The 16,788-nt window shown below is 39.6% G+C and overlaps 1 protein-coding gene across 2 annotated transcripts in view; it reads left to right on the top strand.

The window, feature by feature from the left end:
* Nucleotides 1-7,496, top strand: part of LOC134227385 (uncharacterized) — a 174,700-nt gene extending 167,204 nt beyond the window's left edge. For both annotated transcript variants that reach the window (XM_062708802.1, XM_062708803.1), the window contains exons 2-3: nucleotides 4,735-5,042; nucleotides 5,109-7,496. In XM_062708802.1, coding sequence (XP_062564786.1) covers nucleotides 4,735-5,042; nucleotides 5,109-7,020 — 2,220 coding nt within the window. In that variant the 3' untranslated portion in view covers nucleotides 7,021-7,496. The remainder of the gene's footprint in view (nucleotides 1-4,734; nucleotides 5,043-5,108) is intronic.
* Nucleotides 7,497-16,788: the final 9,292 nt, after the last annotated feature.

Raw genomic sequence — 16,788 nt, 5'->3', positions numbered from 1 at the left:
TTAACCCCTCCATAATAGGTCGTTTTACCCTAGTCGTTTTTCGCTTCCCTATGGAGGGAATCACAAAATGCGGCGGATTAAATTCAGTATAAATAAAATACGAATCTCTTGTCAGCATCTATCTCGACTCATTCAAAGTCATTTATATAAAATTTAATAATTTTGTCGATATTTTTTCACACTAATTTATTCTAGAAATACTAGAATAAGAGATCCGCGAAGACGCCATCTTGTTCCCATTCGAACCGTTAAAAGCGGTTCCAATTCGACTTGTTTACTTTTGCCTCCATAAGAAGCAAGCAAAGTTCAAGTGCTGCCAGCATTATTTTCGCGATTTCATGCATTTTCATACGTTGTCAATTCGACAGTTTTTCACTCCGCCGGTTTCTGGTTACATATAGGGTTGCTAATTTATTCCTAATAATGACATAAATTTCAATGAATCGTTATTTAAATTCTCGTAAAGTATGATATCAATGCAATGATATATTTTGGCAAATAATTTCATAAATGATCACCACTTTTACACCTTTATCCCTTTTTGTTCTGTATTTTGGCGTTTGTTTATCTCCGTTATCGATATTAGCTTTTTGATTATGAAGGGATAGCCTTGTCGTCATAAAGAACCATTTCACAAGGACATTGCGGTAATTGATGTTTTGGGGTAAGGAAAATAATTCCCCTACATATTGATTATATTTGAATGAAAATTATATGGGATAGAATGTCAATGGAATTTATTTAGCTATTACCAATCAAAACTACATTGTGGTCTAATGATTAAGATGAGGTTCTCTTAGCAAAGGTTCTACAGTATTCTTTTCTCCAGGTTCGATAAACGATTAAGGAAATAAATAAATAAATAAAAATCTGCATAAAAGATAACTGTCGATGTTCCTCTGAAGAACCTAAAATTAAAGTTTTTATCAAAAATTCTGACATATCGATAAAGTATAACGGTGAAAAATCATATCGTTTTAACCGTTTTAACGATATCGATATTTTGGAAAAGATCCTTTGCAATTTTTGAGTAATTTAAAATTCTTCATGAAACGACATCTATCGCTATCGATGGTTCATAAGAAAATTTTTAAAATTGGATATGAAGAATTTTGAAGAAACTTAAAGAAATGGTTGGCATAGATTGATTATTCATGTTGGCAAATGTGTTTTGGTTTTCTTTTACATTTCTAAGTAACTTGTTTCACAACGGGTGGGAAAAGACAAAGCGAAATCTCTCTTCCATTCTTTCACCATATATGCCAGATTCGGACGACGAACAATTTACAGATTTTTTCAAATCATCAAAATCCGACTATTCACGATTAAAATTACGAAAAAAAAATTTACCGTAGCTGCGGATTAGGTTGACTTTGAAGAACGTGGAACGAGCGATGCAGATAATGAATTAATAAGCGATAAGCAAAGGAAATTATTGCAAGAAGATGTATCCTAGACGTCTCCTTTTCTCTTTACAATGGACACCATTTTCAAACGAGTTTCACAGTTCTATTGTATTAAGCATTTTTGTGTTCAACAACCGTCGTTTCAAATATAGATTGATAATGTGCAATACATTTTTCTGCTTTTTATAGTTTTCAAGCAAATGATCAGTATCGATACTCCCCAATTATTAAACATTTTTGTGGTGTTCAAGTAGGAGGTAAAATGATATTAACCCTTTCTCAACCTCTCTATGACTACCATAGAGAGGAGAGTAGAGAAATACCGAATGGTATGACCTGAGATTATGACTAAGCATGAGACCAAAGATCGAATAAATAATAAACAGTAGTTGACTAGCACTGAACATGAAGACTTGTGTTTTACCTATGGGAAAGTCTTATCACCGAATTCTCCCTTTATCAAGGTCTATTTTGTGAAATGTAACAGTGGCGACGAGGTGAAATCGTTTAAGATTTTGTTGATTATATTTTTTAGAAAATGAGCTTTTTATTTGAATATCGCGGAGTATTAATTGCTGTGGTTGTGTGCTCATTTATGATCAACTTTTGTGCCGTGAAATTGTGATTTTTTTTTTGTATTTGTACTCAGTTTTATTTAAAGATTAAGTTGGAGATGTTTGTTAATATTTTCTTTCTAATCTTTAATGATTTTTTATGCGAGTACTTTGACACAGTTTTTTATTCAACACGCTTTCATTTACCACGCAAATAACATTTTCCGCATGTATACATTTCATCGGACATACCTTTGTGAGTGACTACATACCACCATGTCTTATCCCATGAAGAGACCAGTGCAAGTATTGAGATCAACTGTGGCACAAGCGTGGCAAAAGTTATTGATAAAATTTTCGCGCCATGATGTGTTTTTGGCTGGTGACTGGCATATATTTTTTGGAATCGTATGTGTTTTTTTTAAAGTATGAACCAATTGTGTTTTGAGTGGCCAGTATTCTCGTATTTATTTATTTTTGTTCAGAGATTTTCAAATGGAAGTGCTTTGTTTTTGCCACACTAAATCACCATAATATGAGATGATTATTTTGCTGCTTGGTTCATAAAAAGAAAAATTAGTTTTCACTGATATACTGGTTCTGGATTAGGGAACATGTTTGTGTTTTTGAGCTCCTTTAATCTGTTTTCGAGGACGTTAACATCATGCTCAATGGATTTTATTGTTATTGTAATATATTTGGAGTCATTTTTTGTTAATGTTTTCGGTGTATTTTTTTGAAATGTTCTTATGTACAACTCATCCCGTCTTGCCTTCAAGGATCGTGTTTCAGACTTTTTTGTTTTGCTCGCTGAGAATATGCACAAATGGATAAAGCTGCATACCGTACATACACTGTTTTTTCTGGAAACTGGATGCATCTAGAAAGATGATACGCAGGCGGATGTAACCAGAGCGTACAGTAACTGATAACCAGCCTTTCTAGAGGTCTCAACGATTTATCCATTGCCTTTACCAGGTTTTGTTTCTCGGCGAATGTATCAAGTATTGTTCTTGAGTGATGGGGAACGCGAATAGTGTTCAAAAGAAGTAGAGAAGATCTTTGATTGCTACACTGTCATATTTTAAAAACGATCATGCTTTTGAAGACAATGTTTCAGTTCGAAGCTTACTAATCAAATTATTTAATGGTTAGCATTTAGTAAATGTAGGCTTGATTCAAATCATTTCTGAAATAATCTGTATTTCATTCGAATTAATTCAATGAAGATTTTTTAAATTCAAACGATAATAAGCTGAAGTATATGATAATTATTATTTTCTGAGTTGCAAGAATAATATAAATAGACTAGATATTATAGATCGCTTTTGACTGAAGGGTAGAGGAGTTGTGGTGTTCAAGTAGGAGGTAAAATTATATTAACCCTTTCTCAACCTCTCTATGACTATCATCGAGAGGAGAGTAGAGAAATACCGAATGGTATGACCTGAGATTATGACTAAGCATGAGACCAAAGATCGAATAAATAATAAACAGTAGTTGACTAGCACTGAACATGAAGACTTGGGTTTTACCTATGGGAAAGTCTTATCACCGAATTCTCCCTTTATCAAGGTCCATTTTGTGAGTTGTAACACTTTCCAGCTAGGTCTGCGGTGACGTTTCATGACAACTAAAGATAGGTCTGCATTGACATTCATATTTTTTAAATCTGAATCTCCCTCCCAGCTCAGTACCATGCGGTACATCGCATTAGGGTTGTACACAACGGGGCTGATTGCTAATTGCCTCGGATTCAATCCAGTAAAATCCGAGCGTTAGTATTTAATCATAGATTTAATCATGATTAATGAATAATGAATTATTTAATCATTATTCATTAATCATAATCATACAAAAATAATAAGGTTACAACACCTATCAAATAAACCTCCGATCATTAACCAGATTTAGCTGAAAAGCTGATATTCGCATGTTTTATATTGTGTCTACGATTAATATACGCATGTCTTTGCGATCGTGTACATTTTTGATGGTTTCAATCGGAATACAGTGTAATGTACCTTGGATGATTACCGTACCATCTAAATAACCGATCATTTGATAAATTTATGCAACGCTTCGAAAAAAAATCAGACATGTTAATTGCTTTCCATTGGATCAGTTATGTTTCAGTATCAATCTAAAGGCGTTAAAAACAAGCTTTAACAAATACATCCTTGTTGATGATAGAATTGACTTGTTGATATGATTACTATCAACCCAATCATACAACTCTCACCAAATCCGATGTTTGTACTATCCTCGTTACCCGGCTTCCTCCTCGATCGTTTAACCAGTTCATTCAGTCTCCGGTCGCTCAGCAATTCGTCGCCGCATAGCATAGTGCGATCGATTATGCAATGCAGTCGACTCACAAAGTCCCGTCACGTCTACGGCGGCACAGCGACCGAGAAAACCCCCACTAGAGCGAATCATCGCTAGGCAGCAGCGTAGGCAAGCAAATATGAATCAATTTCTTCGCCCTCTGCTAATACCACTCGATTAAATCCGATTGCATTTGCGTTTGATGATGATGATGATCGTAAATTCAACCGCGTTCCTCCTTCACGCTTTCAAGTCAAGGACGGTCACTATTCCACCTGCTCTCGGCTCCGTCTTACGCTGTACCTCAGAGATTGATGACGTCTCAGTGGCTTTCTCTGACTGTGGGCTTGATCGACTGATCATTTACGGGCATATCACAACGAACTGCAGTATGCTCAAAACAGCCGCCTAAATTTATGTCTTCATTTTCAATTCCTTCTTCACAGGTGCTGAAATCGATCAAGATGCAACAGCGAAAACGATTGACCATTAGCCTCCTGCTGCTAATGATGGCAGCGGTTCTGGTGGAACCTCAACACACGAATCCCATGCATTTGCAGCGGATGCACTACCGACCACGATATCCCAGAAGGGACAATTATGTGGCATACAACCTTCACAAGACCATTCAGCCGCGAGATGTTAACGAACTGGACGCAAACCAAGCCCGCAAAGCTATGGTTGATGTTCAACAGACGATCGCCGAGGTTCAGAGTTTATTAGCTAAAGATCCTACTCTTCCGAGGTTAACCAGGTTAGTAGAAATCGTTCTACTGTTTTGAACATCAAACTAGTATTGATTTATTTATTTTTATTTTAGGGGAGAAATTGAAGAGCTATTTGAGAACGTGACCCGCGAAGAGTTTGACAAATCACTTCGCGAAGGCGATCAGTCTCGTGCGCAGCACATGAGAGCCCTGATGCTAGTGCTTCCATACAATACCAACAACATGAGTCCGGAGAACATTAAAAACATATACAATCTGCCTCCGGTGACCAAGGTCGTGCAAAACGAAGTCGATCTGGAAGGCCAACAACCATCTAAGATCATTCCTAATGCAGCATCTGCTACTCAATCAACCAATAGCCGAAGAAAGGCAACAACGACGGCCATTCCCGTCACAACGATCCGCTTTACCACTTTGAAACCAACGACCTTCCATCCCGCATTGCCGAACGTAATTCGTGATGAAGTGAAACCTTCTCATATTAAACCAAAATTGGTGTCCACAACAACCACCACAGAATTTCCAGTGAAGATCGTTGAATACGTTACAAAAGCAGTTGAACCGACTGCCGATAATGCACCGACAAAAATTGAACTTCCAATATCCACTACGGAAGTTACTGGGAAGAACAAAGAAATCAGCGACATTTTAGCTTCACTCGGCTTCGGTGATGGTGTTCCGCCCACTTTCCGCCCGCTTCCTATCGAAATGACTACTCCATTTGGAATGGCTGACTTGACCACTGAAACTACCAGCCCAAAGGCATCTGCTCCCAACATGGCGGACGAAGAGCTGAGGATGCTTTTGCGCACCTTCGGATTGTTGAACGATGGTGGCAACTCGGTCGGAATTGGTCCCCTTCGCGGTGATTATCTACTTCCGGAAACTTTATCTGAGATTCAACCATCACATTTAGTTCAAAACGATGGTCTGAAAGTTGAAGAACTGGAGCCATCTCCTCCAATCATGGCTAAACCTGACATAAGGCCTGATGACTACGTCGCTTTTAAGCCACTGCCGATGGATGCACCGAAACTTGACAAAGGCTTAGATGAGCTTTTGAAGTCGTTCGGAATCATAGACAACGGTGAACGCAAGCAGAAGTCATTGAAGTCGGAAACCAGCGCCATAAGCGCCGTCTCCGAAATGGAAGAAATGCCCATGATCGACAAAGACTTGGTACCGCAGATGGCTTCCGTTCTGGACAACCTGGGCATTCAGACCATGAAGAAAGATCGCAATGGACGCAAATTGGATATAAGTAAGGAATCAGACGGAGCTGAAATGAAGTCCAACGGTCTTGCGGTATTTCGGCTTAGGAAGAAATCGGAGAAACCTCCAAAAGCAGAGAAGTTAGTGAATGAAGATTATCGAAAACTTGAACAACTTTGGGAAACCATCCGAGAGCTGGAGAAGCTTAATCCAAATCTCACCGAAGAGTCTCTTGAATCACTCAACCTCAAAAACTACAACCTAAGCGAATCACTTCTCGCGCAGGGCCCAAACCCGCTTGAAAGCTACGATGTTAACCGAATCAACGACGTCAAGAAACGCCAGCAACCGACCACCGAGGACACCCCCACTCGCATCTCACTGGATCTATCTGCGTCCTCCAACTCTTCCACCAACAGCTCAAACTCATCCAACCAAGTGGAGATCATCTCCACCACCACGGGTGATCAACCGCGATCCACCATACTCGACGTAGAATCTGACGCGGACACTCCTAGCGCCAACTCAACGACCACTTCAGCGACGGACACCGCTAGTAGTTCCGATGCCTCGGACAATTCGGCTCGCTTTTCGGCCCTGGAAGAATCGTTCGGAGGTGGAGCGGACCCAGTAGCTGAGGAACCACTGCCACCACCACGGCGGAATGGTTTCTACTTCCTGGCGGATTGGAACTCGTTCCTTGAGGTCGGCGAAGACCCGAACAAGGTGGTGATCAGTTTCCGACCGCAGGCCGGAGATCCAAGCCGGTTCCTGCCGGTGAATGTGCCGTAAAAACAGTTATCAGTAGTGCGACGACGGAAGTTGATCGTGGTGCGTAGATTTCCTATCAGGGGTTCAGATAGTTTTATTTTTGATTGAAAATAAATTAGATAATTAGGAAAGGGGGAATGAAATTTTTAATAGCATTTTCGGAGATAAAACCAGAAATAGTGTTTTAAACGAACGAGAAGCGAAAATATTGAATGGTTTCAAACAGTGTCTTAAAGTAAGATTCTGATCAATTCTTCATGAACAGGGAGTAGCAAAGCTCCACTCTCCTCAAACGAACGAACTCACGTAAAAAATGACTTTCCCACAGGGAAGGGTGACATTCTTAAACTCAAAACTTTTTTAAATCCAAACATTTTTTTCTGTACATAGTTAACTTATAGAAGACGTATTTATTTGTAAATTTGAACATGAGAAGCTAAGGGTGAAAATCTGTATTAGAGTGGAAATAATAAAGGAAATGTCGGTGAAAAACTAAATTCTTCTCATCAATTAGTAGATAAGTATTGAGAAACTTGACTTTACATTACAAGTGCCGTATTGTGCCCATATACCGTTCACATAAGGCAGCGGTTCTCAACCTTTTTCATAAGTGGTACCCTTTTAGACCTTTGCATTGCTTTTGGTACTCCTTCCTCACTGAGAAAGACTTGTCATTCGTCCTTATAACCGTTCTGCCTAATGACCCAGGATCGGTCCCATCTTCTTGAAATCATATGTTTTTGAAACAGTTTTTAGTATTTTGATACCCATATTGTTTCTTCTGTGGCCACTCCATGATGAGAGTCAGTCAATGACGTCTGCTTCGATTGAACGTTAGACAAAGAATGATTTTATTATACTCCATTAATAACTACTAATTAATATCATGGCATGCTACTTCCGTTGCTACTTCATCACTCCTCCTCAACGTGAAGTCCGAGCTTACTCCGAAAATACTCAAATTTTACACGCCCAAGTGGTTTGGTAAGGATGTCAGCAACCATTTTATTCGTTGGAATATATACAACATCGACAGTTCCATTTTGGTATAGGTAGATCCTTGATGAAGTGATATTTAGTATCCACATGCTTAGATCGTTGCCCAATAGAATCTTGTGTGAACTGTTTGATGCAACTTTGATTGTCTTCTCCTATTACCACCGGATATTTCACTTCTTGATAAACTGATTTAAAAAGTTTCAAAATCCAGAGTAGCTTCTGTCCACTTTCCGCAAGAGAAATGTATTCCGCTTTTGTACTTGAAAGTGCTACACATGACTGCTTTCTCGCTGCCCAAGTAATTGGTGCTCCACCAAACAGGAAAATAAAGCCGGTATTAGACTTTCTGTCGTTCGCATTGCCTGCCCAATCTGCATCGGCGAAACCAGTCAGTTTGTCATTGGTACTTTCAAGTCGTAGCTTCAGCTTGCATGTCGTATTTAAGGTTCGATAAACCGTAATCAATCCGATAATGACGATGATTTTATTCGACTTCGCGGCAGGGTGAAATGTGGGCAGCAGGGACTATGTCCAAGGGCTTGACAATCCCTCCGCAGGCCATCTGCGAGTTGTGGGGCTTGCCTAGGATGTGGTGGGGTTTGACAGAGGGCCCTGTTAAACCTCTATAAAAAGCTGCATGTATCCGCAAGTAGGCCCCACCAAAGCGACCGTGTGCCGCTCAAAGCGCACAAGCCCAAGTCCTGGTGTTAGGTGGGACGCTAAACAGCCCTGACACGACGGCCCTCCGACGAGACAGGAGGTTTGCGCAGGCCCAATAAGCCGCCTGGTAAACCAATCATTACGAACAATATAAGAGATAATGCGACTCGATATAATCGGCAAAGACCTAGGCGACGAATACAGGATCACGCTTGAAACATGGAATTGCAAGTCGCTAGGTTTCGCAGGTTGCGACAGGATGATCTACGATGAATTACATCTCCGCAACTTCGACGTTGTGGCGCTGCAGGAGATTTGCTGGACAAAACAGAAAGTGTGGAAAAACGGGCATCGAACGGCTACCTTCTACCAAAGCTGTCACCAACGAGATGGGAACCGGCTTTATAGTGCTGGGTAAGATGCGCCAACGCGTGATTGGGTGGCAGCCAATCAACGCAAGGATGTGCAAGTTGCACTGCCCACACGAAGGGAGACCCGACTATGAGAAAGAAGCGTTCTATGCGCAGCTGGAGCAGACGTACGATGGATGCCCACTGGTAGGAAGGGAGGAAATGTATAGACCGGTCATCGGACCGGATAGTCTGCACACCGTATCGAATGACAACGACCAGGCCAGGTCGGACTATGGGATCGGAAGTTGTGGCCAAAATACAAATTTATACGTAAATATCGCTTAAAAAATGTCACTCATTTTTCGGGCCCTTATCCTCAACCGATTTGCTCGCAACAAATTGCACTCGCCTCCGAATCCTGTCCCATTGTTTCCTATTGAAAATTGGCCAGATCTGACTATGGGATCGGAAGTTATGGCTAAAACGCAAACTTTTACAGAAAAATCGCGTAAAGAACGTCATTCTTTTTTTAGGCATTTATCTTCAGCTAATTTGCTCGCAAACAAGTTGCATTGACGCATAATCCTGTCCCAATGTGTCCTATTGAACATTGGCCAGATCGAAATATGGGATCGGAAGTTGTGTCCAGAAACACCATTTTTGCCTTTTGCCTAAAAAGTATACTTTCCGTATATGTTCGCTCCAAAACCAAATTTTTACAGAAGGCCTTGAGTTCCATAGTGTTATATACCAATCGACTCAGCTCGACGAACTGAGATGATGTCTCTGTGTGTGTGTGCGCCCATCAAAAGTGCGAAAAGTTTAGCTCACTTTTTCGGTACTTATCCTCCGAACCGATTTACTTGCAACAAGTTCCATTCCACGCGAAATCCTGCCGTATTGTTTTCTATTGAAAATTTGGAAGATCGGACTATGGGCACAGAAATTATGGCCAAAATACTTTGTGTTATAAAAAAGCGTGTAGAAAAGCCTAGCTCACTTTTGATGCACTTACCCTCGATCGATTTACTCACAACAAATTGCATTGAACGCGGCATCCTGTTCTATTATTTTCTATTGAAAATTGGCCAGATTGGACTATTACCTTAGAAATTGGCCTTCATTTTTGCCTTTCTTGTGCAACAAAGTTGTACCGAAAGGCTATAATTTCTCTTCGAAAGCGAACTATCGGAAGCAAGGATGTTATCGATCATTTAGTAATTTGCGTTCGATCATTTAGTAGTTTGTGAATAACTCATTACAGAAGCTGAATTTCAAAATGTGTTGTATGGTGGACTTCTAGTGCGAAGGTTTTTCTACAACTCTGCCTAATGGATTGTTGTTAGAATTCCACTAATAACGAAGTTATAGCGCTAGTTGCAGTAGCTTTAACTAAATGATTGGAATTTTATTATCATTTAGTCTAAGTTACTGATACTATAGCTATAACTCGGTAACTAGTGGAATTCAAACAACGAACCTTTTGGCAGAGTTGTAGAAAAACCTTAACTAACTGACATCATTCTGAAATGATTGATGACAAACTACTAAATGATCGAACATACTAAATGATCTATAACATCCTTGGGATCTTCCACACTGATACACTTCCCTCCACATTCATACGGTTGTTTGGCAGAAGGACGGTCATGAGATTTATATCATAACAAAAATTTCCCTCCGCTCGCTTGATGGGAATGACATTTTCGTTTTCTTTTTGTATAGTCGGAGCTTCAGTTTAACAAACATCCAAAAGTAATATCCTAAAAATATATGACTGGGTAAAATAAAACAGGGGTATGTACGTCAAAAAGATTGGAAAAGGATAAAAATTGTCGAAATTCTTATTAGCATATTGTAGATCAAGTTGAAAACCGAACTGAGGTTTCGCGACAATCACATTTTCTGGCATTTCCGGATGTTGCAACTGCATCGCGAGTAGTGCGCATCTATGCCATAGTCGTGCACCACTCGCGATGCAGTTGCAACATCCGGGAATGGGACAAAATATGATTTTCGGTTTTCAACTGGATCTACAGTATCTTTAATTAATTAATCAAACTACAGTATCTTTGCTTGAAATAATCCGATTTTCATAGAACGGACAAGGATTTTTTTTTCTTTTTTACTCCTAGCTACTAGCTCATCTATTTTCAAGCACACACATTTTACGAAGGTCGAGAAAGGCACCATCACCGCTAGGTGGATTAATCTGGGTTTTTTTATTCGTTAGGTTCTGAACCGTTTCAAGAACCGTAACGTTCAACTAAACTGGGAAAAATGTGTCTTTAGGGTGCATGAATTTCTTGGTCATATTGTATCGGCTGATGGAATTTCACCAACAAAGGTCAAAGCAGATGCTATTCAAACCTTTCGAATACCAAAGAATCCAGCTGAAGTCAGGAGTTTTCTCGGGCTGGCTAATTACAAATTTATCCAAACTGAAAAAGAGGCACTGGCTTTAGTTTGGGCGGTAGAACGATTTCAAAAGATACCTCATTGAAGATCTTTCGATTTAGTAACTGATTGTAAAGCATTGCAATATTTATTTACAACCAGATCCGGTCCTTGTGCACGCATTGAACGAAGGGTTTTGCGATTGCAATCATTTGACTACAAGATTATCCATGTGCCTGGTGAAAACAATGCAGCAGGCGCGTTGTCCTCGTTTGGCAACATTAAATGCATTGCCATTTGATCAAAACGAAGAACTAATGATTCGAGAAATAGCAATATCTGCTGCAAATGCAATTGCACTGGATTGGCAGCAAATTGAAGATGTTTGCAAAGAAGATGATGAAAATCAAAACATTCTCACCCTTCTCAAATCAGACCGACAACAAGAGCTTCCTTTATCGTATCGAGTAATAGCGAACGAATTGTGCTGCGTTGGAGAAGTTCTTATGCGAGTGGACAGGCTGGTGGTACCCCTGAAGCTACGTGAGGTGGTTTTAAAACTGGCGCATGATGGTCACCCAGGTAGTCGAATGATGAAAAGTCATCTTAGAAGTGCGGTATGGTGGCCTAAGTTAGATCAACAAGTTGATGAGTTTGTAAAGAACTGCCGAGGATGTTGTTTAGTGTCAGCCCCAGATGCACCGGAACCTATGGTCAGAAAAACTTTACCGTCTGGACCCTGGAGGATATCGCTATAGACTTCATGGGTCCTCTGCCGGAAGGACAATATTTGTTAGTAGTGGTTGATTATTACTCTCGATTCGTAGAAGTAAAAGAAATGATTTCAGTATCTGCCAAGGCAACGGTTCAAGAGTTAAGTGTGTTTTTTAGTCGATACGGATTCCCAATAACAATAAGAGCAGACAACGGACCTCAGTTTAGCGAAAACTGTGAAGAGTTGAAATTATTTTGCCGCGAAAATGGAATCAAGTTGGTAAACACTATTCCATATTGGCCACAACAAAATGGCGAAGTAGAAAGACAGAACCGTTCTATTTTGAAGGAGGTTGAAAATATCGCAAGAACTTGGAAAGGACTGGAGAAGGGAGCTAAGCCAATATTTACTGGTTTATCATTCAACAAATCACTCAACTACAGGAAAATCTCCGGCGGAACTGATGTTCGGAAGGCGAATAAGAAATAAGCTGCCACATGTGCCCGCTATATCGAATGGATGATGAAGGAAATTCGAGAGAGAGACTTGATACACAAAGAGAAAGGAAAGGATTATGCCGATACAAAGAGGAAAGCAAAGCCAAGTGAAATTACAGTTGGAGATTTGGTGCTGCTAAAACGGATGAAGAAATCAAACAAACTTGACACGAATTTTTCAAACGAGGAATATATCGTGACACGCAAAGAAGGAAGCGATTGTACTGTGCAGTCAAAAGAAACAGGAAAACAATACAGAAGAAATGTAAACCATTTGAAGCAAGTGCAGAAGTCATCTGATATACGTGATGAAAATCAAATCAACCAAAACGAGGAAACAAACAATGAGGAAGCAAATAAATCTAAACATAGTGCACTCGAGAAAAGAATTCGTAGCGAACCTGTTTACTTCAAAGATTATATTCCACACTAGTACAATAAAAAAGTTAAAGGAGAGTTGTAGGGTTCAGAGCAAATAGATGTATGAAATATATATGTGTAAAATAGAACTGTTGCTAAAGGTATTTTATCAAAGCAATCTAGAAACCATGTACAGGTCAGATATGTCTAAACCGTGGACAAATAAAGACGTGAATACGATCCAAGTGTATTTCCTTGTGGTTTCAATCGACTGGACTAGTTCCGGACCGGACTTTACAGGATCACCGAACCAAGAAACGGAAAACCAAATCGACCACGTTCTAATCGACGGTAAATTCTTCTCCGATATCACGAACGTCCGCACTTACCGCAGTGCGAATATTGAATCCGACCACTACCTCGTTGCAGTATGCCCATAGATATAATAATCAAGATGTTGGGGTCCGAGCAAATTAGTACTCAATTTGTGGTTCCACTGTACTAAATATGCCAGTACCAAGCGGTACCCAGTGAAACTAAGCAATCATTCGCAGTAAATTTAAATTTGTTCTAATTATTCACCGTCGTCATGGGTATCAATATTTTTGTTTGTTTATCATTGGTGGATGACGGTGATATTGATATCTTTGCTCGATCAGATATTTTAAAGTTTCTCTTCGACTAATTATTGTTTTTCGTTTTAGGTTGAACTTGAGCTCATTTCACAGAAAATATATAAATATCTTAAGCATAGTATTATGCGTCGGTGACAACTATGAAAAAACTTCACACGAGTTATCATCCTATGGCGTCGACGTCCACACGACCTTGGACATTCTTTCGGGTTTGAGTTTTCACTTCACGGAAGACCGGACAACCTCTTACTTATTTGCCAACCAGCAAGTGAAATTAACCATGCCAATGCTTGGGGTGATCGTTGAGGCCTTCTGGAGAGTAGTCGATGAAAATAACTATAGCACTTAGCAAATATTGGCCCTGAACTTTGATAACTGTCTAGACCAGTCTAGGATGCTTTATTTCTTCATTAGGATACGATAAGCCCGGTTGACTAGGTTGGTGAACGCATCGATTTCCTATCACATAGCTCATATTGTTCGCGCACTTAGCGAACGTGATTCAGTGTTTGTCCAAAGTAATTAATCCTAAAACAATTGACCCAAACCCTCATTGTCCGCTCCGGGGCCTACCTTCAATGATCGCAAGAAGGAATACACTCGCGACTAGGCTCCAAAAGCCGACCTAAAAGTTCCGAACACAAACAGATTCGAAAGTACGATTTCCACCAAAAAATGTTCCGGAATAACACAATCATCCTAGCACTATCGGTGCGTCCGTATCGACAAAGGATGAACAATTAACCCCCAGAAAAATGCACGATGTTAAGGTGAAGGGGGTTGAGTACCAAAACAAAAGCTTTGAAAGTATTGGTACAATAAAACTGTCATATATTGTAGTAATGTTGGTGTCGTATTTATAAAATAACAAAGAATATTAGTAGGGTGGTTCAAAAACGACCTAGCTCCACTACGCTCACTCGATTCCGTCCAATGCTCAGAATCCTCAAAAACCGATTTGAACAAAAACTGGTTGAGCGCAAGCCAATTTCAAGTTTGTATGAAAATATGTATGGAATGGGAAACTAAACCTTTTATTACACTGGCTGCAGCCATATCCCCTCAAAAAAAAGCTGGTGAAAAGAGAACCCACATAGCTGAAAGCAACATTCCAGAGACTTCACTGAACGAAAACCGCACCGCAGGAAAGATCCATTGATTACGTATCGCAAATATAGCTTTTTATACCCCACTCACCCTTATGTCACACTTTTTGTATGAAGCATCTGCCCCTTGGTGCGATAGTGTATACTAGACTAGACTAGAAGTATTTGCCCCTGATGCGATAGATATCACTGACAAATTCTGGGTATTTTGTTGAATTGCACGTTTCACTGATGCCTTATGAGAAGCCTAATTATCATGCGAAAGATTCGCAACCTCAATTAAAATCGACTCCTAACTATTGGAACCACCATTCAATATGGATTGTCTATGGAGTTGAAGCTCTTGAATATTTCCCCCTCGCTAGCGCCCAATGACGGAGTGCCAGAATCAGAATAATGTAAAATTCAACCTCGCCATATCAACTGTCATACAAACCTGAAACGACTTGTGCACGGTAAGCCTCTATTCAAACCAGCCCAAACCATTGGATGACACCCAAGTTATAAATCATAATCGCCTGAGCGAGGCGGAGCAAAATTAATTTTTAAACCACGCTACTTATTAGTTTACTGCTGCCGGTGCCGGTGCACCGCAGTATTTGTTCATTCGCTCCGCGATCAATTTTAATCGTTTTTTCAGGCAAAATTGCAGTTTATATTAAGTTTTCGGTTTAAACGAGTGACTGATTTCGAAAAGTGATGTTTAATTTGCATTCCATCAACATTTCGGGCTGCTCATGTGCGGAGAAGTGAGTAAAAACTTGATTTTTCCCGTGCCCTTTGAAAAGAAGTGAAGTGCAGTGATAAACCCACCAAATCGCGAACGGCTATTAAATTGGCAGGAAACTGCTGATTTATAATAATATTCGAGCCGAAATACACAGGACTCTTTGGATTAACATGTTCATTATCACGGGAAGTGAATAAATATGCTGTGAGCAGGTTAGTAATTTCAATATTAGACTTTTGTTCGATGCTGTTCGATGCATCCGAATGTTGATGGGAGAGGAGTGCGGGAGGTGTGGGGTTGACCCGTGGAAGGTCCGGTGCCATATTGACTGCCATCGTGGTACTCTTCCAACTATGTCCTTAAGCTTCTTCTAAACGAAAAAAAATGACGTCTGTCGTGACCCGGACGAGGTTTCTAAGCTCGACCGTTCGTCGCAACAATACTCAGCAAACTGAACTCTGTTATCGATTCGTTCCAACACGAACGAAAACCAAAAACACCTTTGCGTTACCATGCAGCACAAGATAACCCTATACACGCTGATCAAAATGAATCAATAAATAAAGTACAAATCGTTACAAGGTAATAATCTCAGTGGTATTTAATTTTGCAATAACTCCTCATTCCAATCTTATCCACTACATTCTTTCCCTCCTCTACTCTGGAGACGTATTAGAAGCTTAAAATACCTATGAAGTTTGAGGAAATATCATTATGGATTCCTTTTAAACCAATATGGAATTACCGCCTTTTCAAGAATTAAGAAAAATATGCGAACGACTCTATATGATCCCAACCTAATTCAAATTGTATTCAAAACCAAGACCAATCCAAATCAAATCAAAATACAATCTAAATTGAATTTAATTTCAATCCAAATCTAATCCAAATCCCATTCAAATTTAATTTGGATTTATTCGCATCAAATTCAAATTTAAATCCATAATCAATCCGACTCCAATCAAAATCCAATAAAAATCAATCCCGATTCAATTTTAATCCAATCCAAAACTAAAATCCAGTCCAAAAACAATCCAAATCCGAACCAAATCCAATCCAAATTCAATCCAAATCTAATTCAAAGCCAATCCACATCCAATCCAAATCCATTCCAAATTAAATGCATCTCCAATCTAAATCCTACTCAAAACCAACCGAATTAAATCCAACCCAAATCTAATCTGAAATCAAACCGAACAATCAAAATCCAATCCGAATCTAATACAAATACAATCCGAACCTGTTTCGATTTCCAACCAAATACGATCCACTCCACTCACAATTCAATCCAAATCTAATCCAAATCCAATTCACAATCAATCTAACTTCGAATCCAA

Source organism: Armigeres subalbatus, chromosome 3, assembly GCF_024139115.2.
Source record: "Armigeres subalbatus isolate Guangzhou_Male chromosome 3, GZ_Asu_2, whole genome shotgun sequence".
NCBI classification, from domain to species: domain Eukaryota; kingdom Metazoa; phylum Arthropoda; class Insecta; order Diptera; family Culicidae; genus Armigeres; species Armigeres subalbatus.
Note: the sequence above shows the minus strand (reverse complement) of the source record. Positions and strands in the feature narration are given on the sequence as shown.